Source organism: Mya arenaria, chromosome 12 (assembly GCF_026914265.1).
Source record: "Mya arenaria isolate MELC-2E11 chromosome 12, ASM2691426v1".
Taxonomy (NCBI): Eukaryota; Metazoa; Mollusca; class Bivalvia; order Myida; family Myidae; genus Mya; species Mya arenaria.
In genome coordinates this window covers 44,906,110-44,933,666 of record NC_069133.1, presented here as the reverse complement: position 1 = coordinate 44,933,666, position 27,557 = coordinate 44,906,110, and the positions used below count along the sequence as shown (strand labels likewise).

The following is a 27,557-nucleotide window of genomic DNA, read 5'->3' as shown; positions in this document are numbered from 1 at the left end:
TAAAGTGCTAGTTTTCAGACAGCTGTCATACTGTGCCTTTAACCACAATGAAATATGGTAAACATACTTAACAGTCGCTCTTAATAGTTTGAATCTTGGACTTTAGGACATTAAATCATTTAAGAAATAGATACATGTACTTGCGAATGCATACTTATATAATAAACAAAAAACCCGCCTTTTAAACGATTTACCTTGAACAGAAATTTCAACTGTTAAACATTTAAGAAAACAGAAGTAAAGCCATCGTTCAATGCGTTAATATATAAAGCATCAATATACCTTTCTTCTAACCAAAGGTCCTTACGTTATTGAATTATTATGAATAAATGAAAGAAAAATAGTCAAATTATTCGTTCGTTAGGAACACGTTTTATCATTGTCGTTGAACGCATAAACAAAGCGCTTAGCCGATAATGATTAACGATCACAGTACACTATATTTCCAAACTTTCTCACAGCGGTTATTTTCCTTGGACGTTAAAGCAGCATAGCCGATGCAAGAAATGTGTACATTTACAAGCTCTGACAACTTAATAAACTTAGACATTTTCATTAATCGCAAGCTGATAAAGTTTCCATAGAGGTTCAGCGATATAAAACAAATAAACTTTTCAAAATTCTGCAAATATAAAGCCTATATATGTATATTCTACACAAGCCTAATTGGGAACCATATAGCTACTTTTAGTGAAAATCGATGAAACATTAGCTTTTCTAAATAATATGAGTTCCATATCTCGATGCAAATGCCATTTCAGCTAAACTCTACGATTCTAAGCACAGAAGTTTGCCACTGGGCACGAAATGTTATATATCAGATATAACATGTATCTCGTTCTCCACAATAGTTTACCAAAATGAAATAACATCTCCTTTACCTTGCACTTACAAAATAAGGCAGCATGATGTTACTTTAATGATCCGACATATGAACACCACTGCTACCTTAACGTTGACGAAAACACAGGAATTTGTAGATAAGTGTAAACATAAAAATCCTTCACAGACATTTCAATTTGTTATCCTAAAGTCAAGTTTGCAGAATAAACATATCTGTTGAGAAACTTTTCTGATTTATTTCAAGCGTAGTTTTTTTCATTTTAAAAGGAAAACGTGACAAAATAACACCACTAGTTAGACTCATGTGTTGAGGGTCTATTAACTTCGAGACAGTAGGATAGATTGCTGGATCTTGAAGTCAGGATTGTTATTTATGTTTTTTATTTTTATTTTGCGACGGTTAAAAAACAATACTTTTGACTCTTCAAACTAGATTAGGATTAAGTCTGGATGATGCCTAATCGTCAGTACAACAGTTTAATCGATTCGCCACTGATATGTATATACTTTGTATGATTGTGTTCACTGGAATGACTCGTTTTACTTAAATTGTAATTATAAAACATGTATTCATCATATAAACACATGACATATGATTTAATATATAAAGATATAAACATAAACATAAACATGTATATTTATTATTTACACATTATTCTTAAAAACGTTTCTATGATATGGCATTTGACATATATCTTAGCACAGAACCATTTAAATTTCAGCAATTACATGTTAACATTGACCAATTAGGAACATAACCAGACGTTGATTGAACTGGAATAAATTCTTTTAAAAGCATCTACATTTGGGACTCTGGGACTTTGCAAACTGTAAATATGGTTGAAACGTGCGTGCGTAAGGCGATGTCATTTCTGATTATAATGCTTAAGGGACCATCTTATTGTGAGATCGAGGATGTCAGTTTAGTTTTTGCCACACATTGAATTGAAAGTGCTAGTGGCAAATTCGTTTTCGTACGATACGATCCAAAAGTCTCAAGGCAATGAATGAAAACAGACTTTGTGTTTGTTGTTTTTTCTGAGTGCTTTATGAAGCAAAAGAAAAGGTGATACATGCATGTTTATTTCTCGTCAACTCTGGGGACGGTACGCATTTTCACGACAAAACTGAAATATATAACAACATTTGTCAACTCGAAAGCTCCTGTAATTTAAAACGTGGAGGGATCTGACAGATGTAACTGCGGAGGATAGGATTTTACATTCAATTCTCATATCGTGTACCGTTTCTCGAAACAGCTGACTTACTTGGGGCGAAATGTGACGAAAATATCTCACGAATATAACACGTTACTATATGTCTGTAAAAGAATTGTTATACAGTGTATGTATATAACAAAGCAATACTGATAAGTGTTTCGGACTGCATTTGCTTTCGTTAATCGAATCGAATCGGAGAGTTCATAATAAAATTTAGGAGTTCATTCATTATACATTATACTTTCATCTTTTTCATAAAATATTTCAATTGAAAGCTCAATTATATTAATTTGAAGAAAGCAAGGTAATAACTAATAAGACAATGATACGACCATGCTTTTTGTATAGTGGCATTTCCTACATTAAATCATTCATACGGTTAAATGTAACGAATTTTCCTTGAATTTTTAAGTTTACCTAATACTCAAATTTGAGTAGATTTCCAAAGTTTTCCATCTACACACATGTAGTGAAAAACAGCCCCACCCCCTGGCGACAATGTTTTTGACGAATCAATTTGGGACGAAGGAATTTGTTGTAGGGTCACCTAAGGAGCATTTCTGTGAAACTATGTTTTTTCGGGTTAGCGATTTCCGATACGATTTTCAAATTTGTTCCTTTTGTTTGCCATGGCAAACAGAGGCATGGAACCACTTGTATTGGAAACGAATCCGGAAGAGGACCACCCAAGGCACAATCATGTGAAGATTACTGGAAATTAATTGTGCCAGTGGTTAAGGAGGAGATGTTGTTTGAAGGAAAATGTTAAGACCGGACGACAGACGGCGATCGACAATTAACGCCGAGCAATTTGTGCTCATTTAAGCTAATCTCGGTGGCCTACGAATTTAGGGACACGTTATTAAATACCAATTAAATGTGCCCAAACGGTATAAGACATAAGTTTTATTGTTTTAATGTGTTAAAGCAATTGCTTGTTAATAAAGGTTCGTCAAAGATCGTATATAAAAATACAATTATAATGTTGGGTGGTTAATCACGTGGTTCTCGATGCTACATAAATAAAATCTATTCCAAACTGACCACGCGACGTCAATAATTGATATTTATAGTGCATGCTAAAACCATCTTGAGATACAGTTTCAAAAAAAATTATAGCTACACATTTTTAACATAATATACTATAAGAGTTGAAAATGACAAACATACAATATCTAGGATATGAAGGTTTAAATGTATTATGACTTTTAAGCTAAACAATTCATTAACAAGGTTTGAAAATTTTAAATATCCTTAGGCAGTTTCTTTCTGATATCCGTTACTGAGTCAATCCCTTTAATAAGGTCAGCTGCTTTTTCAGCAATCATTATTACTGGGGCGTTTGTATTGCCAGAGGTCACATGGGGCAATGAGGACGCATCCACTACCCTAAGCCCTTGAATCCCTTTGACTTTAAGCTGAGGGTCAAGCACCGATGTCTTATCATCTTTAGCCCCCATTTTACACGTGCAAGAATGGTGATACAAGGTTACTGCCAGGTGCCGCACGAAGCACTCCCAGTAGGCATCAGAACGGAAGTCATGGTGAGAGCAAAATGAAAGCTTCATTTGCTCAATATCAGCTCCTAGTTCTTTCATTGTCGGCGTCTGGATGAACTTTTCCCATATCCTGATGCCGCCGATAAACGCTTCAATGTCTCGTGTGTCTTCGAGGTAACGCGGATCCAAGATAGGATATTCGAAAGGATCAGTACTTCTTAGACGAATTGTTCCTTTGCTTTTTGGATGGGTTACACTAAAAATAGCGTTAAAACCTTCCACATTAGGATTTTCAGCCATGTACTCGTCAGCAATCTCATCTCTAAAGTTGAAAAAGCGTGCGGCCCCCTTATCCAAAAAGTCACTGAAAAGAATTGCTTGAATATCGGCATTTGTCTTTCCACGTTTCTTTTCATCAATATAGAAGAATCCTGATCCCTCTGAGCCAGCGATCGTTAAGGGTCCAGTTCCAAATAGGTAATACTTTATCAATGTCCACCAGCTTTCTTTAAGTTTCTTCGTTATGCTATATGGTTGGTTTATTTTACTAAACATAAATATCATTTGATGATCCTCCAAGTTGTTTCCCACTGGAAGATCAGCGACTACAGGTATCTTCAAATTTTCCAAGTGCTCTTTTGGACCTACTCCCGACAGCATTAAGATCTGTGGTGAATTGATCGCACCTCCTGATAAAATTATTTCTTTTCTCGCTCGAACATATTGTTTTCGACCGTTTCGAATGAAATAAACACCAACTCCTCGTTTATTCTGAATATCGATTTTTGTTACAAACGAATGTAATGAAATATCGAGATTTTGTCTTTTGCCTGGTCGCCCAAGGAATGCTAGCCCAGTGTTGTCCCGAATACCCTTTTTAACTGTTAGTTGTACCCTATTAAAGCCCTCTTGGTCAGCCCCGTTGTAATCGGTAATGTTATAGCCAAGTTCTTGACCAGCCTTCATGTACAAATCGGACAATTCTGTAACACGGCCTGGGGAAACAGTTAATGGTCCTCCGCTGTGATGGTATGGTGACGTTAGTAGCTCATCAATCTGGATGTTTTCAGATTTCAAGAAGTATGGAAGTACTTCTTTGTAGCTCCAGCCTTCAATTCCATTCATAGCCCATTGGTCATAATCGTAACGGCTTCCTCTCGTATATTGCATGGCGTTGAACACACTCGAACCTCCTAGTACACGACCTCGGGGCCAAAACGCCCTGTTCTCTTTCAAGCCGAGACATGAGTCCTTCTGGGGCTCTGTGTAATAAGCCCAGTCATGTTCCGTTTGTTCGATATCTAGCCAGCGTATAGGAATGTGGAACCACGGATTTTCATCGTAAAAGCCTCCTGCTTCCAGCAGCAGCACCCTGTAAGCTTTGTCCTCCGACAGTCGCGCAGCCAACACGCTGCCCGCGGACCCACCACCAACAACAATGTAATCATACTCCTCTGCAACTGTATCGGTCAGTATATCTCGGTGACTCTTAAACGGGTTGTAAGACAAGAAATAAAAGTATCCAAACGCAGCAACGATTCCACAAATTGCGGTCTTAAATGCCATCTTATTACTACTACAGCTTTAACACAAATGAGATAACATGACGAAAATACTCCAATTTAACCTAACAAGTGCAAGCTATATATTTATAACAAAGAATGCCCTAGTTTGTGTCGAGTTACGCATACAGTTTATAGTGAAAATATTTGCATAAATATCGTACGATACCATCCAAAAAAATCCCTTACCTTGAGAGATTTATAAACCAGATTTAAACTATAGTGTAATTACATCATTATGAACCTTCGCTTGAATAAGCAAAGAATTATTCCGAAAAATATTATTATGTGTAATAAAGTTTAAATACGCAACTTCATCTCAATTTAAATTAAGTACCTTATTTGGAACCTTCGCTACAATAAGAAAAGAAATATTTAATATATATATATATCAACTTCAAAGTAATTAATCCAGGGCTCAAGGGTACTGACTGCGTGGGTTACCATTAACACCTTCCCAATGCTATGTTCTGTTTCTATTACGCTATGATGGTAAACAAAGGCTGCAGTAAAATAGTAAAATGTCAACGTAACACGCCTCCCCCCCCCCCCCCCCCACCACGGCAATCTTCGTGACAACCTACAAATAAATAAGCCAGGCAGTATCAGCAATATTGACCGATATTCAAATGAAAACACAGTCTCTGTATTCAGTTAAATGATAAAGAACAGCCTTCATTCTAAAGTTCACATCCCAATGTCCTTGATATCCCGGATGAAAAACTTCAATGCATGATAAATGCATGATGACTATCTTGTCGCTGATAATCGTAGCATGGTTTTGCAAAAGCATTTAAACGGCTACCTAAATTCATACTGGAACATTTAGCAGTCATAAATTGAGGTTGCGATAGCACCGAGGACATTCGCGGTTGTGGACATCTTTGAAATAACCTAAGAACAAACAAGTGGCACGAATTCACTTGCATTTTATCGATAAGCTAAGGATAAAACCGTTTAATGTTTTGAAAAACTTTATGCTCTAATGCATTTTCGTGATAATAATTTCTTCAACATACTTCATTGTGTGAGCTTTAAGAGCTAACAACGATAATTTGGAACTTAATATAAAAAATAAAGAATAACAAATATATCTGCAATAACAGTATAAAAATACAAATACGAGGTTTTAGCATTGTACCTCTTTAAAAGGAATAAACAGCTTTGTGTTTACTAATTATGTGCTTGGTATATTGTGCAAGCTATAGTAGTCCTAGAATAAGGACACAGTCAAATCATTTAACCCTTTTTATGACTGTTTCTTAGCGGAATAAGTTAAGCCTCATATACATAATAAGGCTGTAACTAACGGATGAACTTATCCTAAGGATATCACTTAAAGTCACAGCCTAAGCCGAAAATCCCAATATAAGGACTGCCAGTATAGGCAAAGCCTAAGCCACAAAGCCAATTTAAGTACTGCTTCTAGGGGCACAGGCAAAGCCAAAAGCTCATTTTGGGTTACTGGGGTAAAACGTCTTAAGATGCTCGTTAAAGATGCTGAGAATATACGACTTAAAAACCAAGTTGAAGGAATGTCTGTCATGTTAATCTGCATCCCTTGTGTATTGGACAGTGTAAAAGAAGAGGTCAATATCCTGTGTATTTGTTATTGACACAGGGCAATTAAGAGTTTATACCTTTAAAGTAGACAATCTCAATGTCCCACTTAGTTTAAACATGATATATTTTACAACGATTGTGAAGAAAGCTATGACAGATTATACTAAGTCACTCTCGTTGGCAAGATGTTGCGCGAGAGTGTGGTCTTGTGTTGTGGGGGAAACCGGAGTACCCGGTGACCACTAACCAAACTCACATGCGCCCAGGCCGGGAATAGAACCGGGGTCGCCTTGGTAAGAACGAGTGTCCTAACTACAGCGCTAACCGAACAACGTCCCACTTCTACATAGATATTTCTGATTTAAAACAAAACGCATAGCCAATATGTGTATTAATCGGCCGATGGTAAAGTAATAAGAAACAAATAAGACTAAAAAAAATCATTCCATTAATGTTGCATAGAATAAATCAAATATATGGGCTATATTATATAACAAATGACATTACCCTTATTCTTATTCTACATAATTGTATTAATAATTGTCCATAAGTAAAACCATAAGGTTAATAAAAATATTATTTTGATAAGATGTCTTGCTCCTTTCTTTAGCACAACCACCAGTACTGCACAGCAGTACACACAGATCTTAGATCTGATAGACAGTAGAGAGCGATAAATATAAAATCAATACAAAGAAGTCGTTTACTATACTCCAATAGGGTCACTTATGGTACAAGACTTATATTATTGCAATATCGGTAGTAATAACATTTTGTCAGAAAACTCAAACATATCTGTTTTTCATGTTTTCGTCTTCATTGTACATGTTGAGGAGTGACACAGACGTATCTGTTTGATGGAATATAACATTCTTAGTTGTAAGTAACTCGGAATCCGAAATGTCTCGGTGTGAATGTATTTTACACGTTGAGCAAATGACTACTCTTAACGAATCAGATAACATACTTTATATGAAAGATGAAATATTAACTCATGTGCATAATAACGCCAAGAATTTGTTTTCCATGTTTTTTTTTTGTTCTTTTCATTTGATGCAAGCTTATCACCAGTAAAATAACCGCTTCAATAATGGTCGCCACTTTCATTCAATAAGAACTCAAATGAAGAGTGAAATACAGCTGGGGCACAACATTGTTTGGTTGAAATACTATACGAACAAATGTCGTGATTGTTTAATACTATTTTTAGATAAATATTGAGTATTCATTCAGTTTTTTGGCCAACTTCAACACACAGAAGACTTAATCAGTTCGATCCAATATGCTGCAGGCTGTTTGGTTAGTCCCTATTCATGGAGTCTCCATTGCATCATGCTAATATTCAAGATTGATCGTGGCAAACAGAAACGTTGATGTGCCCTTAAATATGTTAAAATGAAAATGAAGTTCCTATAAGAGCTTGCAGTATTGCAGCCAGAAGCTATTATTTAAGGCCTCAACCATGGATTGAAATTGTCTTAATAATACCGATTCAGTAATTCGTGCATTCTAGCTTTTATAGTTTTGTGCATATTAATGCAACACCGAAAATAAAATACGGGGAACTGTATTGAATTGTTTTTGGAAACCGTTTTTTGACAATTTATTAAAGTATATCGAATATGTTGGTGACCGTAAGCCTATGTTGAACTAAAATTACGCACACATAGGTTACTGGTTATGCTAGAAGGTCTTAAACCCATTATCACTTCGGATAGAGGAATAAAACATATAAAGCCATTTGTTAGAGGAGCTAGTTGGGACCAAACCCATCATGTCATTAGTTATAGGCGGGCACATGCTACTATACCATGAGGAAATGCCGCTAGTTGGGACCAAACCCATCATGTCATTAGTTATAGGCGGACACATGCTACTTTACCATGAGGAAATGCCGCTAGTTGGGACCAAACCCATCATGTCATTAGTTATAGGCGGACACATATGCTACTATACCATGAGGAAATGCCGCTAGTTGGGACCAAACCCATCATGTCATTCGTTATAGGCGGACACATATGCTACTTTACCATGAGGAAATGCCGCTAGTTGGGACCAAACCCATCATGTCATTAGTTATAGGCGGACACATATGCTACTATACCATGAGGAAATGCCGCTAGTTGAGACCAAACCCATCATGTCATTAGTTATAGGCGGACACATGCTACTATACCATGAGGAAATGCCGCTAGTTTGGACCAAACCCATCATGTCATTAGTTATATGCGGACTCTTGCTACTTTACCATGAGGAAATGCCGCTAGTTGGGACCAAACCCATCATGTCATTAGTTATAGGCGGACACATGCTACTTTACCATGAGGAAATGCCGCTAGTTGGGACCAAACCCATCATGTCATTAGTTATAGGCGGACACATGCTACTATACCATGAGGAAATGCCGCTAGTTGGGACCAAACCCATCATGTCATTAGTTATAGGCGGACACATATGCTACTATACCATGAGGAAATGCCGCTAGTTGGGACCAAACCCATCATGTCATTAGTTATAGGCGGACACATGCTACTATACCATGAGGAAATGCCGCTAGTTTGGACCAAACCCATCATGTCATTAGTTATAGGCGGACACATGCTACTATACCATGAGGAAATGCCGCTGGTTGGGACCAAACCCATCATGTCATTAGTTATAGGCGGACACATATGCTACTTTACCATGAGGAAATGCCGCTAGTTGGGACCAAACTCATCATGTTATTAGTTATAGGCGGACACATATGCTACTTTACCATGAGGAAATGCCGATAGTTGGGACCAAACCCATCATGTCATTAGTTATAGGCGGACACATTCTACTTTACCATGAGGAAATGCCGCTAGTTGGGACCAAACCCATCATGTCATTAGTTATAGGCGGACACATATGCTACTTTACCATGAGGAAATGCCGCTAGTTGGGACCAAACCCATCATCTCTTTAGTTATAGGCGGACACATATGCTACTATACCATGAGGAAATGCCGCTAGTTGGGACCAAACCCATCATGTCTTTAGTTATAGGCGGACACATGCTACTATACCATGAGGAAATGCCGCTAGTTGGGACCAAACCCATCATGTCATTAGTTATAGGCGGACACATATGCTACTTTACCATGAGGAAATGCCGCTAGTTGAGACCAAACCCATCATGTCATTAGTTATAGGCGGACACATAAGCTACTTTACCATGAGGAAATGCCGCTAGTTGGGACCAAACCCATCATGTCATTAGTTATAGGCGGACACAGGCTACTATACCATGAGGAAATGCCGCTAGTTGGGACCAAACCCATCATGTCATTAGTTAAAGGCGGACACATGCTACTTTACCATGAGGAAATGCCGCTAGTTGGGACCAAACCCATCATGTCATTAGTTATAGACGCACACATGCTACTATACCATGAGGAAATGCCGCTAGTTGGGACCAAACCCATCATGTCATTAGTTATAGGCAGACACATGCTACTATACCATGAGGAAATGCCGCTAGTTGGGACCAAACCCATCATGTCATTAGTTATAGGCGGAGACATGCTACTATACCATGAGGAAATGCTGCTAGTTGGGACCAAACCCATCATGTCATTAGTTATAGGCGGACACATGCTACTATACCATGAAAAAATGCCGCTAGTTGGGACCAAACCCATCATGTCATTAATTATAGGCGGACACATATGCTACTTTACCATGAGGAAATGCCGCTAGTTGGGACCAAACCCACCATCTCTTTAGTTATAGGCGGACACATGCTACTATACCATGAGGAAATGCCGCTAGTTGGGACCAAACCCATCATGTCATTAGTTATAGGCGGACACATATGCTACTTTACCATGAGGAAATGCCGCTAGTTGGGACCAAACCCATCATTTCTTTAGTTATAGGCGGACACATATGCTACTTTACCATGAGGAAATGCCGCTAGTTGGGACCAAACCCATCATGTCATTAGTTATAGGCGGAGACATGCTACTATACCATGAGGAAATGCTGCTATTTGGGACCAAACCCATCATGTCATTAGTTATAGGCGGACACATGCTACTATACCATGAAGAAATGCCGCTAGTTGGGACCAAACCCATCATGTCATTAATTATAGGCGGACACATATGCTACTTTACCATGAGGAAATGCCGCTAGTTTGGACCAAACCCACCATCTCTTTAGTTATAGGCGGACACATGCTACTATACCATGAGGAAATGCCGCTAGTTGGGACCAAACCCATCATGTCATTAGTTATAGGCGGACACATATGCTACTTTACCATGAGGAAATGCCGCTAGTTGGGACCAAACCCATCATTTCTTTAGTTATAGGCGGACACATGCTACTATACCATGAGGAAATGCCGCTAGTTGGGACCAAACCCATCATGTCTTTAGTTATAGGCGGACACATGCTACTATACCATGAGGAAATGCCGCTAGTTGGGACCAAACCCATCATGTCATTAGTTATAGGCGGACACATATGCTACTATACCATGAGGAAATGCCGCTAGTTGGGACCAAACCCATCATGTCTTTAGTTATAGGCGGACACATGCTACTTTACCATGAGGAAATGCCGCTAGTTGGGACCAAACCCATCATGTCATTAGTTATAGGCGGACACATGCTACTTTACCATGAGGAAATGCCGCTAGTTGGGACCAAACCCATCATGTCATTAATTATAGGCGGACACATATGCTACTTTACCATGAGGAAATGCCGCCAGTTTGGACCAAACCCACCATCTCTTTAGTTATAGGCGGACACATGCTACTATACCATGAGGAAATGCCGCTAGTTGGGACCAAACCCATCATGTCATTAGTTATAGGCGGACACATATGCTACTTTACCATGAGGAAATGCCGCTAGTTGGGACCAAACCCATCATGTCATTAGTTATAGGCGGACACATATGCTACTTTACCATGAGGAAATGCCGATAGTTGGGACCAAACCCATCATGTCATTAGTTATAGGCGGACACATTCTACTTTACCATGAGGAAATGCCGCTAGTTGGGACCAAACCCATCATGTCATTAGTTATAGGCGGACACATGCTACTATACCATGATGAAATGCCGCTAGTTGGGACCAAACTCATCATGTCATTAGTTATAGGCGGACACATGCTACTATACCATGAGGAAATGCCGCTAGTTGGGACCAAACCCATCATCTCTTTAGTTATAGGCGGACACATGCTACTTTGACATGAGGAAATGCCGCTAGTTGGGACCAAACCCATCATGTCATTAGTTAAAGGCGGACACATGCTACTTTACCATGAGGAAATGCCTCTAGTTGGGACCAAACCCATCATGGCATTAGTTATAGGCGGACACATGCTACTTTACCATGAGGAAATGCCGCTAGTTGGGACCAAACCCATCATGTCTTTAGTTATAGGCGGACACATGCTACTATACCATGAGGAAATGCCGCTAGTTGGGACCAAACCCATCATGTCATTAGTTATAGGCGGACACATATGCTACTATACCATGAGGAAATGCCGCTAGTTGGGACCAAACCCATCATGTCTTTAGTTATAGGCGGACACATGCTACTTTACCATGAGGAAATGACGCTAGTTGGGACCAAACCCATCATGTCATTAGTTATAGGCGGACACATGCTACTATACCATGACGAAATGCCGCTAGTTGGGACCAAACCCATCATGTCTTTAGTTATAGGCGGACACATATGTTACTTTACCATGAGGAAATGCCGCTTGTTTGGACCAAACCCATCATCTCTTTAGTTATAGGCGGACACATGCTACTATACCATGAGGAAATGCCGCTAGTTGGGACCAAACCCATCATGTCATTAGTTATAGGCGGACACATATGCTACTATACCATGAGGAAATGCCGCTAGTTGGGACCAAACCCATCATGTCATTAGTTATAGGCGGACACATGCTACTATACCATGAGGAAATGCCGCTAGTTGGGACCAAACCCATCATGTCATTAGTTATAGGCGGACACATGCTACTATACCATGAGGAAATGCCGCTAGTTGGGACCAAACCCATCATGTCATTAGTTATAGGCGGACACATATGCTACTATACCATGAGGAAATGCCGCTAGTTGGGACCAAACCCATCATGTCATTAGTTATAGGCGGACACATATGCTACTTTACCATGAGGAAATGCCGATAGTTGGGAACAAACCCATCATGTCATTAGTTATAGGCGGACACATTCTACTTTACCATGAGAAAATGCCGCTAGTTGGGACCAAACCCATCATGTCATTAGTTATAGGCGGAGACATGCTACTATACCATGATGAAATGCCGCTAGTTGGGACCAAACCCATCACGTCATTAGTTATAGGCGGACACATGCTACTATACTATGAGGAAATGCCGCTAGTTGGGACCAAACCCACCATCTCTTTAGTTATAGGCGGACACATATGCTACTTTGACATGAGGAAATGCCGCTAGTTGGGACCAAACCCATCATGTCATTAGTTATAGGCGGACACATGCTACTTTACCATGAGGAAATGCCGCTAGTTGGGACCAAACCCATCATGTCATTAGTTAATGACGCACACATGCTACTATACCATGAGGAAATGCCGCTAGTTTGGACCAAACCCATCATGTCATTAGTTATAGGCAGACACATGCTACTATACCATGAGGAAATGCCGCTAGTTGGGACCAAATCCATCATGTCATTAGTTATAGGCGGAGACATGCTACTATACCATGAGGAAATGCCGCTAGTTTGGACCAAACCCATCATGTCATTAGTTATAGGCGGACACATGCTACTATACCATGAGGAAATGCCGCTAGTTGGGACCAAACCCATCACGTCATTAGTTATAGGCGGACACATGCTACTATAACATGAGGAAATGCCCCTAGTTGGGACCAAATTCACCATCTCTTTAGTTATAGGCGGACACATGCTACTTTGACATGAGGAAATGCCGCTAGTTGGGACCAAACCCATTATGTCATTAGTTATAGGCGGACACATGCTACTATACCATGAGGAAATGCCGCTAGTTGGAACCAAACCGATCATGGCATTATTTATAGGCGGACACATGCTACTTTACCATGAGGAAATGCCGCTAGTTGGGACCAAACCCATCATGTCATTAGTTAAAGGCGGACACATGCTACTTTACCATGAGGAAATGCCGCTAGTTGGGACCAAACCCATCATGTCATTAGTTATATGCGGACATATACTACTATACCATGAGGAAATGCCGCTAGTTGGGACCAAACCCATCATGTCATTAGTTATAGGCGGACACATATGCTACTTTACCATGAGGAAATTCCGCTAGTTGGGACCAAACCCATCATGTCATTAGTTATAGGCGGACAAATATGCTACTTTACCATGAGGAAATGCCGCTAGTTGGGACCAAACCCATCATGTCATTAGTTATCGGCGGACACATGCTACTATACCATGAGGAAATGCCGCTAGTTGGGACCAAACCCATCATGTCATTAGTTATAGGCGGACACATGCTACTTTACCATGAGGAAATGCCGCTAGTTGGGACCAAACCCATCATGTCATTAGTTATAGACGCACACATGCTACTATACCATGAGGAAATGCCGCTAGTTTGGACCAAACCCATCATGTCATTAGTTATAGGCGGACACATGCTACTATACCATAAGGGAAATGCCGCTAGTTGGGACCAAATCCATCATGTCATTAGTTATAGGCGGAGACATGCTACAATACCATGAGGAAATGCTGCTAGTTTGGACCAAACCCATCATGTCATTAGTTATAGGCGGACACATGCTACTATACCATGAGGAAATGCCGCTAGTTGGGACCAAACCCATCATGTCATTAGTTATAGGCGGAGACATGCTACTATACCATGAGGAAATGCCGCTAGTTGGGACCAAACCCATCATGTTATTAGTTATAGGCGGACACATGCTACTATACCATGAGGAAATGCCGCTAGTTGGGACCAAACCCATCATGTCATTAATTATAGGCGGACACATATGCTACTTTACCATGAGGAAATGCCGCTAGTTGGGACCAAACCCATCATGTCATTAGTTATATGCGGACATATACTACTATACCATGAGGAAATGCCGCTAGTTGGGACCAAACCCATCATGTCATTAGTTATAGGCGGACACATATGCTACTTTACCATGAGGAAATGCCGCTAGTTGGGACCAAACCCATCATGTCATTAGTTATAGGCGGACAAATATGCTACTTTACCATGAGGAAATGCCGCTAGTTGGGACCAAACCCATCATGTCATTAGTTATCGGCGGACACATGCTACTATACCATGAGGAAATGCCGCTAGTTGGGACCAAACCCATCATGTCATTAGTTATAGGCGGACACATGCTACTTTACCATGAGGAAATGCCGCTAGTTGGGACCAAACCCATCATGTCATTAGTTATAGACGCACACATGCTACTATACCATGAGGAAATGCCGCTAGTTTGGACCAAACCCATCATGTCATTAGTTATAGGCAGACACATGCTACTATACCATAAGGGAAATGCCGCTAGTTGGGACCAAATCCATCATGTCATTAGTTATAGGCGGAGACATGCTACAATACCATGAGGAAATGCTGCTAGTTTGGACCAAACCCATCATGTCATTAGTTATAGGCGGACACATGCTACTATACCATGAGGAAATGCCGCTAGTTGGGACCAAACCCATCATGTCATTAGTTATAGGCGGAGACATGCTACTATACCATGAGGAAATGCCGCTAGTTGGGACCAAACCCATCATGTTATTAGTTATAGGCGGACACATGCTACTATACCATGAGGAAATGCCGCTAGTTGGGACCAAACCCATCATGTCATTAATTATAGGCGGACACATATGCTACTTTACCATGAGGAAATGCCGCTAGTTTGGACCAAACCCACCATCTCTTTAGTTATAGGCGGACACATGCTACTATACCATGAGGAAATGCCGCTAGTTGGGACCAAACCCATCATGTCATTAGTTATAGGCGGACACATATGCTACTTTACCATGAGGAAATGCCGCTAGTTTGGACCAAACCCATCATCTCTTTAGTTATAGGCGGACACATGCTACTATACCATGAGGAAATGCCGCTAGTTGGGACCAAACACATCATGTCTTTATTTATAGGCGGACACATGCTACTTTACCATGAGGAAATGCCGCTAGTTGGGACCAAACCCATCATGTCATTAGTTATAGGCGGACACATATGCTACTATACCATGAGGAAATGCCGCTAGTTGGGACCAAACCCATCATGTTTTTAGTTTTAGGCGGACACATGCTACTTTGCCATGAGGAAATGCCGCTAGTTGGGACCAAACCCATCATGGCATTAGTTATAGGCGGACACATGCTACTATACCATGAGGAAATGCCGCTAGTTGGGACCAAACCCATCATGTCATTAGTTATAGGCGGACACATGCTACTTTACCATGAGGAAATGCCGCTAGTTGGGACCAAACCCATCATGTCATTAGTTATAGACGCACACATGCTACTATACCATGAGGAAATGCCGCTTATTTGGACCAAACCCATCATGTCATTAGTTATAGGCAGACACATGCTACTATACCATAAGGGAAATGCCGCTAGTTGGGACCAAATCCATCATGTCATTAGTTATAGGCGGAGACATGCTACAATACCATGAGGAAATGCCGCTAGTTTGGACCAAACCCATCATGTCATTAGTTATAGGCGGACACATGCTACTATACCATGAGGAAATGCCGCTAGTTGGGACCAAACCCATCATGTCATTAGTTATAGGCGGAGACATGCTACTATACCATGAGGAAATGCCGCTAGTTGGGACCAAACCCATCATGTCATTAGTTATAGGCGGACACATGCTACTATACCATGAGGAAATGCCGCTAGTTGGGACCAAACCCATCATCTCTTTAGTTATAGGCGGACACATGCTACTTTGACATGAGGAAATGCCGCTAGTTGGGACCAAACCCATCATGTCATTAGTTAAAGGCGGACACATGCTACTTTGCCATGAGGAAATGCCGCTAGTTGGGACCAAACCCATCATGGCATTAGTTATAGGCGGACACATGCTACTTTACCATGAGGAAATGCCGCTAGTTGGGACCAAACCCATCATGTCATTAGTTATAGGCGGACACATGCTACTTTACCATGAGGAAATGCCGCTAGTTGGGACCAAACCCATCATGTCATTAGTTATATGCGGACACATACTACTATACCATGAGGAAATGCCGCTAGTTGGGACCAAACCCATCATGTCATTAGTTATAGGCGGACACATATGCTACTTTACCATGGGGAAATGCCGCTAGTTGGGACCAAACCCATCATGTCATTAGTTATAGGCGGACACATATGCTACTTTACCATGAGGAAATGCCGCTAGTTGTGACCAAACCCATCATGTCATTAGTTATAGGCGGACACATGCTACTATACCATGAGGAAATGCCGCTAGTTGGGACCAAACCCATCATGTCATTAGTTATAGGCGGACACATGCTACTTTACCATGAGGAAATGCCGCTAGTTGGGACCAAACACATCATGTCATTAGTTATAGACGCACACATGCTACTATACCATGAGGAAATGCCGCTAGTTTGGACCAAACCCATCATGTCATTAGTTATAGGCAGATATATGCTACTTTACCATGAGGAAATGCCTCTAGTTGGGACCAAACCCATCATGTCATTAGTTAAAGACGGACACATGCTACTTTACCATGAGGAAATGCCGCTAGTTGGGACCAAACCCATCATGTCATTAGTTATAGGCGGAGACATGCTACTATACCATAAGGAAATGCTGCTAGTTTGGACCAAACCCATCATGTCATTAGTTATAGGCGGACACATGCTACTATACCATGAGGAAATGCCGCTAGTTGGGACCAAACCCATCATGTCATTAATTATAGGCGGACACATATGCCACTTTAAAATGAAGAAATGCCGCTAGTTTGGACCAAACCCACCATCTCTTTAAGTATAGGCGGACACATGCTACTATACCATGAGGAAATGCCGCTAGTTGGGACCAAACCCATCATATCATTAGTTATAGGCGGACACATATGCTACTTTACCATGAGGAAATGCCGCTAGTTTGGACCAATTCCATCATCTCTTTAGAATATAGGCGGACACATGCTACTATACCATGATGTAATGCTGCTAGTTGGGACCAAACCCATCATGTCTTTAGTTATAGGCGGACACATGCTACTATACTATGAGGAAATGCCGCTAGTTGGGACCAAACCCATCATGTCATTAGTTAAAGGCGGACACATATGCTACTATACCATGAGGAAATGCCGCTAGTTGGGACCAAACCCATCATGTCTTTAGTTATAGGCGGACACATGCTACTTTACCATGAGGAAATGCCGCTAGTTGGGACCAAACCCATCATGCCATTAGTTATAGGCGGACACATGCTACTTTACCATGAGGAAATGCCGCTAGTTGGGACCAAACCCATCATGTCATTAGTTAAAGGCGGACACATGCTACTATACCATGAGGAAATGCCGCTAGTTGGGACCAAACCCATCATGTCTTTAGTTATAGGCGGACACATATGCTACTTAACCATGAGGAAATGCCGCTAGTTTGGACCAAACCCATCATCTCTTTAGTTATAGGCGGACACATGCTACTATACCATGAGGAAATGCCGCTAGTTTGGACCAAACCCATCATGTCATTAGTTATAGGCGGAGACATGCTACTATACCATGAGGAGAGCCGCTAGTTGGGACTAAACCCATCATGTCATTAGTTATAGGCGGACACATGCTACTATACCATGAGGAAATGCCGCTAGTTGGGACCAAACCCATCATGTCATTAGTTATAGGCGGACACATGCTACTATACCATGAGGAAATGCCGCTAGTTGGGACCAAACCCATCATGTCATTACTAATAGGTGGACACATATGCTACTTTACCATGAGGAAATGCCGCTAGTTGGGACCAAACCCATCATGTCATTAGTTATAGGCGGACACATATGCTACTTTACCATGAGGAAATGCCGCTTGTTGGGACCAAACCCATCATGTCATTAGTTATAGGCAGACACATGCTACTATACCATGAGGAAATGTCGCTAGTTGGGACCAAACCCATCATGTCATTAGTTATAGGCGGACACATGCTACTATACCATGAGGAAATGCCGCTAGTTGGGACCAAACCCATCATGTCATTAGTTATAGGCGGACACACATGCTACTATACCATGAGGAAATGTCGCTAGTTGGGACCAAACCCACCATCTCTTTAGTTATAGGCGGACACATGCTACTTTGACATGAGGAAATGCCGCTAGTTGAGACCAAACCCATCATTTCATTAGTTAAAGGCGGACACATGCTACTTTACCATGAGGAAATGCCGCTAGTTGGGACCAAACCCATCATGGCATTAGTTATAGGCGGACACATGCTACTTTCCCATGAGGAAATGCCGCTAGTTGGGACCAAACCCATCATGTCATTATTTAAAGGCGGACACATGCTACTTTACCATGAGGAAATGCCGCTAGTTGGGACCAAACCCATCATGTCATTAGTTATCGGCGGACACATGCTACTATACCATGAGGAAATGCCGCTAGTTGGGACCAAACCCATCATGTCATTAGTTATTGGCGGACACATGCTACTTTACCATGAGGAAATGCCGCTAGTTGGGACCAAACCCATCATGTCATTAGTTATAGACGCACACATGCTACTATACCATGAGGAAATGCCGCTAGTTTGGACCAAACCCATCATGTCATTAGTTATAGGCAGACACATGCTACTATACCATGAGGAAATGCCGCTAGTTGGGACCAAATCCATCATGTCATTAGTTATAGGCGTAGACATGCTACTATACCATGAGGAAATGCTGCTAGTTTGGACCAAACCCATCATGTCATTAGTTATAGGCGGACACATGCTACTATACCATGAGGAAATGCCGCTAGTTAGGACCAAACCCATCATGTCATTAGTTATAGGCGGAGACATGCTACTATACCATGAGGAAATGCCGCTAGTTGGGACCAAACCCATCATGTTATTAGTTATAGGCGGAGACATGCTACTATACCATGAGGAAATGCCGCTAGTTGGGACCAAACCCATCATGTCATTAATTATAGGCGGACACATATGCTACTTTACCATGAGGAAATGCCGCTAGTTTGGACCAAACCCACCATCTCTTTAGTTATAGGCGGACACATGCTACTATACCATGAGGAAATGCCGCTAGTTGGGACCAAACCCATCATGTCATTAGTTATAGGCGGACACATATGCTACTTTACCATGAGGAAATGCCGCTAGTTTGGACCAAACCCATCATCTCTTTAGTTATAGGCGGACACATGCTACTATACCATGAGGAAATGCCGCTAGTTGGGACCAAACACATCATGTCTTTAGTTATAGGCGGACACATGCTACTATACCATGAGGAAATGCCGCTAGTTGGGACCAAACCCATCATGTCATTAGTTATAGGCGGACACATATGCTACTATACCATGAGGAAATGCCGCTAGTTGGGACCAAACCCATCATGTTTTAAGTTATAGGCGGACACATGCTACTTTACCATGAGGAAATGCCGCTAGTTGGGACCAAACCCATCATGGCATTAGTTATAGGCGGACACATGCTACTATACCATGAGGAAATGCCGTTAGTTGGGACCAAACCCATCATCTCTTTAGTTATAGGCGGACACATGCTACTTTGCCATGAGGAAATGCCGCTAGTTGGGACCAAACCCATCATGTCATTAGTTAAAGGCGGACACATGCTACTTTGCCATGAGGAAATGCCGCTAGTTGGGACCAAACCCATTATGGCATTAGTTATAGGCGGACAAATGCTACTTTACCATGAGGAAATGCTGCTAGTTGGGACCAAACCCATCATGTCATTAGTTATAGGCGGACACATGCTACTTTACCATGAGGAAATGCCGCTAGTTGGGACCAAACCCATCATGTCATTAGTTATATGCGGACACATACTACTATACCATGAGGAAATGCCGCTAGTTGGGACCAAACCCATCATGTCATTAGTTATAGGCGGACACATATGCTACTTTACCATGAGGAAATGCCGCTAGTTGGGACCAAACCCATCATGTCATTAGTTATAGGCGGACACTTATGCTACTTTACCATGAGGAAATGCCGCTAGTTGGGACCAAACCCATCATGTCATTAGTTATAGGCGGACACATGCTACTATACCATGAGGAAATGCCGCTAGTTGGGACCAAACCCATCATGTCATTAGTTATAGGCGGACACATGCTACTTTACCATGAGGAAATGCCGCTAGTTGGGACCAAACACATCATGTCATTAGTTATAGACGCACACATGCTACTATACCATGAGGAAATGCCGCTAGTTTGGACCAAACCCATCATGTCATTAGTTATAGGCAGACATATGCTACTTTACCATGAGGAAATGCCTCTAGTTGGGACCAAACCCATCATGTCATTAGTTAAAGACGGACACATGCTACTTTACCATGAGGAAATGCCGCTAGTTGGGACCAAACCCATCATGTCATTAGTTATAGGCGGAGACATGCTACTATACCATGAGGAAATGCTGCTAGTTTGGACCAAACCCATCATGTCATTAGTTATAGGCGGACACATGCTACTATACCATGAGGAAATGCCGCTAGTTGGGACCAAACCCATCATGTCATTAATTATAGGCGGACACATATGCCACTTTAAAATGAGGAAATGCCGCTAGTTTGGACCAAACCCACCATCTCTTTAGTTATAGGCGGACACATGCTACTATACCATGAGGAAATGCCGCTAGTTGGGACCAAACCCATCATGTCATTAGTTATAGGCGGACACATGTGCTACTTTACCATGAGGAAATGCCGCTAGTTTGGACCAATTCCATCATCTCTTTAGAATATAGGCGGACACATGCTACTATACCATGATGTAATGCTGCTAGTTGGGACCAAACCCATCATGTCTTTAGTTATAGGCGGACACATGCTACTATACCATGAGGAAATGCCGCTAGTTGGGACCAAACCCATCATGTCTTTAGTTATAGGCGGACACATGCTACTTTACCATGAGGAAATGCCGCTAGTTGGGACCAAACCCATCATGCCATTAGTTATAGGCGGACACATGCTACTTTACCATGAGGAAATGACGCTAGTTGGGACCAAACCCATCATGTCATTAGTTATAGGCGGACACATGCTACTATACCATGAGGAAATGCCGCTAGTTGGGACCAAACCCATCATGTCTTTAGTTATAGGCGGACACATATGCTACTTAACCATGAGGAAATGCCGCTAGTTGGGACCAAACCCATCATCTCTTTAGTTATAGGCGGACACATGCTACTATACCATGAGGAAATGCCGCTAGTTTGGACCAAACCCATCATGTCATTAGTTATAGGCGGAGACATGCTACTATACCATGAGGAGATGCCGCTAGTTGGGACCAAACCCATCATGTCATTAGTTATAGGCGGACACATGCTACTATACCATGAGGAAATGCCGCTAGTTGGGACCAAACCCATCATGTCATTAGTTATAGGCGGACACATGCTACTATACCATGAGGAAATGCCGCTAGTTGGGACCAAACCCATCATGTCATTAGTTATAGGAGGACACATATGCTACTTTACCATGAGGAAATGCCGCTAGTTGGGACCAAAACCATCATGTCATTAGTTATAGGCGGACACATATGCTACTTTACCATGAGGAAATGCCGCTTGTTGGGACCAAACCCATCATGTCATTAGTTATAGGCGGACACATGCTACTATACCATGAGGAAATGTCGCTAGTTGGGACCAAACCCATCATGTCATTAGTTATAGGCGGACACATGCTACTTTGCCATGAGGAAATGCCGCTAGTTGGGACCAAACCCATCATGGCATTAGTTATAGGCGGACACATGCTACTTTACCATGAGGAAATGCTGCTAGTTGGGACCAAACCCATCATGTCATTAGTTATAGGCGGACACATGCTACTTTACCATGAGGAAATGCCGCTAGTTGGGACCAAACCCATCATGTCATTAGTTATATGCGAACACATACTACTATACCATGAGGAAATGCCGCTAGTTGGGACCAAACCCATCATGTCATTAGTTATAGGCGGACACATATGCTACTTTACCATGGGGAAATGCCGCTAGTTGGGACCAAGCCCATCATGTCATTAGTTATAGGCGGACACATATGCTACTTTACCATGAGGAAATGCCGCTAGTTGTGACCAAACCCATCATGTCATTAGTTATAGGCGGACACATGCTACTATACCATGAGGAAATGCCGCTAGTTGGGACCAAACCCATCATGTCATTAGTTATAGGCGGACACATGCTACTTTACCATGAGGAAATGCCGCTAGTTGGGACCAAACACATCATGTCATTAGTTATAGACGCACACATGCTACTATACCATGAGGAAATGCCGCTAGTTTGGACCAAACCCATCATGTCATTAGTTATAGGCAGATATATGCTACTTTACCATGAGGAAATGCCTCTAGTTGGGACCAAACCCATCATGTCATTAGTTAAAGACGGACACATGCTACTTTACCATGAGGAAATGCCGCTAGTTGGGACCAAACCCATCATGTCATTAGTTATAGGCGGAGACATGCTACTATACCATAAGGAAATGCTGCTAGTTTGGACCAAACCCATCATGTCATTAGTTATAAGCGGACACATGCTACTATACCATGAGGAAATGCCGCTAGTTGGGACCAAACCCATCATGTCATTAATTATAGGCGGACACATATGCCACTTTAAAATGAAGAAATGCCGCTAGTTTGGACCAAACCCACCATCTCTTTAAGTATAGGCGGACACATGCTACTATACCATGAGGAAATGCCGCTAGTTGGGACCAAACCCATCATATCATTAGTTATAGGCGGACACATATGCTACTTTACCATGAGGAAATGCCGCTAGTTTGGACCAATTCCATCATCTCTTTAGAATATAGGCGGACACATGCTACTATACCATGATGTAATGCTGCTAGTTGGGACCAAACCCATCATGTCTTTAGTTATAGGCGGACACATGCTACTATACTATGAGGAAATGCCGCTAGTTGGGACCAAACCCATCATGTCATTAGTTAAAGGCGGACACATATGCTACTATACCATGAGGAAATGCCGCTAGTTGGGACCAAACCCATCATGTCTTTAGTTATAGGCGGACACATGCTACTTTACCATGAGGAAATGCCGCTAGTTGGGACCAAACCCATCATGCCATTAGTTATAGGCGGACACATGCTACTTTACCATGAGGAAATGCCGCTAGTTGGGACCAAACCCATCATGTCATTAGTTAAAGGCGGACACATGCTACTATACCATGAGGAAATGCCGCTAGTTGGGACCAAACCCATCATGTCTTTAGTTATAGGCGGACACATATGCTACTTAACCATGAGGAAATGCCGCTAGTTTGGACCAAACCCATCATCTCTTTAGTTATAGGCGGACACATGCTACTATACCATGAGGAAATGCCGCTAGTTTGGACCAAACCCATCATGTCATTAGTTATAGGCGGAGACATGCTACTATACCATGAGGAGAGCCGCTAGTTGGGACTAAACCCATCATGTCATTAGTTATAGGCGGACACATGCTACTATACCATGAGGAAATGCCGCTAGTTGGGACCAAACCCATCATGTCATTAGTTATAGGCGGACACATGCTACTATACCATGAGGAAATGCCGCTAGTTGGGACCAAACCCATCATGTCATTACTAATAGGTGGACACATATGCTACTTTACCATGAGGAAATGCCGCTAGTTGGGACCAAACCCATCATGTCATTAGTTATAGGCGGACACATATGCTACTTTACCATGAGGAAATGCCGCTTGTTGGGACCAAACCCATCATGTCATTAGTTATAGGCAGACACATGCTACTATACCATGAGGAAATGTCGCTAGTTTGGACCAAACCCATCACGTCATTAGTTATAGGCGGACACATGCTACTATACCATGAGGAAATGCCGCTAGTTGGGACCAAACCCACCATCTCTTTAGTTATAGGCGGACACATGCTACTATACCATGAGGAAATGCCGCTAGTTGGGACCAAACCCACCATCTCTTTAGTTATAGGCGGACACATGCTACTTTGACATGAGGAAATGCCGCTAGTTGGGACCAAACCCATCATGTCATTAGTTAAAGGCGGACACATGCTACTTTACCATGAGGAAATGCCGCTAGTTGGGACCAAACCCATCATGGCATTAGTTATAGGCGGACACATGCTACTTTACCATGAGGAAATGCCGCTAGTTGGGACCAAACCCATCATGTCATTAGTTAAAGGCGGACACATGCTACTTTACCATGAGGAAATGCCGCTAGTTGGGACCAAACCCATCATGTCATTAGTTATCGGCGGACACATGCTACTATACCATGAGGAAATGCCGCTAGTTGGGACCAAACCCATCATGTCATTAGTTATTGGCGGACACATGCTACTTTACCATGAGGAAATGCCGCTAGTTGGGACCAAACCCATCATGTCATTAGTTATAGACGCACACATGCTACTATACCATGAGGAAATGCCGCTAGTTTGGACCAAACCCATCATGTCATTAGTTATAGGCAGACACATGCTACTATACCATGAGGAAATGCCGCTAGTTGGGACCAAACCCATCATGTCATTAGTTATAGGCGGAGACATGCTACTATACCATGAGGAAATGCCGCTAGTTTGGACCAAACCCATCATGTCATTAGTTATAGGCGGACACATGCTACTATACCATGAGGAAATGCCGCTAGTTGGGACCAAACCCATCATGTCATTAGTTATAGGCGGAGACATGCTACTATACCATGAGGAAATGCCGCTAGTTGGGACCAAACCCATCATGTCATTAGTTATAGGCGGAGACATGCTACTATACCATGAGGAAATGCCGCTAGTTGGGACCAAACCCATCATGTCATTAATTATAGGCGGACACATATGCTACTTTACCATGAGGAAATGCCGCTAGTTTGGACCAAACCCACCATCTCTTTAGTTATAGGCGGACACATGCTACTATACCATGAGGAAATGCCGCTAGTTGGGACCAAACCCATCATGTCATTAGTTATAGGCGGACACATATGCTACTTTACCATGAGGAAATGCCGCTAGTTTGGACCAAACCCATCATCTCTTTAGTTATAGGCGGACACATGCTACTATACCATGAGGAAATGCCGCTAGTTGGGACCAAACCCATCATGTCATTAGTTATAGGCGGACACATGCTACTATACCATGAGGAAATGCCGCTAGTTGGGACCAAACCCATCATGTCATTAGTTATAGGCGGACACATATGCTACTTTACCATGAGGAAATGCAGCTAGTTTGGACCAAACCCATCATGTTTTTAGTTATAGGCGGACACATGCTACTTTACCATGAGGAAATGCCGCTAGTTGGGACCAAACCCATCATGGCATTAGTTATAGGCGGACACATGCTACTATACCATGAGGAAATGCCGCTAGTTGGGACCAAACCCATCATCTCTTTAGTTATAGGCGGACACATGCTACTTTGACATGAGGAAATGCCGCTAGTTGGGACCAAACCCATCATGTCATTAGTTAAAGGCGGACACATGCTACTTTGCCATGAGGAAATGCCGCTAGTTGGGACCAAACCCATCATGGCATTAGTTATAGGCGGACAAATGCTACTTTACCATGAGGAAATGCTGCTAGTTGGGACCAAACCCATCATGTCATTAGTTATAGGCGGACACATGCTACTTTACCATGAGGAAATGCCGCTAGTTGGGACCAAACCCATCATGTCATTAGTTATATGCGGACACATACTACTATACCATGAGGAAATGCCGCTAGTTGGGACCAAACCCATCATGTCATTAGTTATAGGCGGACACATATGCTACTTTACCATGAGGAAATGCCGCTAGTTGGGACCAAACCCATCATGTCATTAGTTATAGGCGGACACTTATGCTACTTTACCATGAGGAAATGCCGCTAGTTGGGACCAAACCCATCATGTCATTAGTTATAGGCGGACACATGCTACTATACCATGAGGAAATGCCGCTAGTTGGGACCAAACCCATCATGTCATTAGTTATAGGCGGACACATGCTACTTTACCATGAGGAAATGCCGCTAGTTGGGACCAAACACATCATGTCATTAGTTATAGACGCACACATGCTACTATACCATGAGGAAATGCCGCTAGTTTGGACCAAACCCATCATGTCATTAGTTATAGGCAGACATATGCTACTTTACCATGAGGAAATGCCTCTAGTTGGGACCAAACCCATCATGTCATTAGTTAAAGACGGACACATGCTACTTTACCATGAGGAAATGCCGCTAGTTGGGACCAAACCCATCATGTCATTAGTTATAGGCGGAGACATGCTACTATACCATGAGGAAATGCTGCTAGTTTGGACCAAACCCATCATGTCATTAGTTATAGGCGGACACATGCTACTATACCATGAGGAAATGCCGCTAGTTGGGACCAAACCCATCATGTCATTAATTATAGGCGGACACATATGCCACTTTAAAATGAGGAAATGCCGCTAGTTTGGACCAAACCCACCATCTCTTTAGTTATAGGCGGACAC

At 42.0% G+C, this 27,557-nt stretch overlaps 1 protein-coding gene across 1 annotated transcript; it reads right to left on the bottom strand.

The window, feature by feature from the left end:
- Nucleotides 1-2,956: 2,956 nt before the first annotated feature.
- LOC128212153 (glucose dehydrogenase [FAD, quinone]-like) lies at nt 2,957-5,230 on the bottom strand. Its single transcript, XM_052917451.1, has one exon. The coding sequence runs from the start codon at nt 5,126-5,128 to the stop codon at nt 3,308-3,310; it is 1,821 nt and encodes a 606-aa protein (XP_052773411.1). The 5' UTR covers nt 5,129-5,230; the 3' UTR covers nt 2,957-3,307.
- Nucleotides 5,231-27,557: the final 22,327 nt, after the last annotated feature.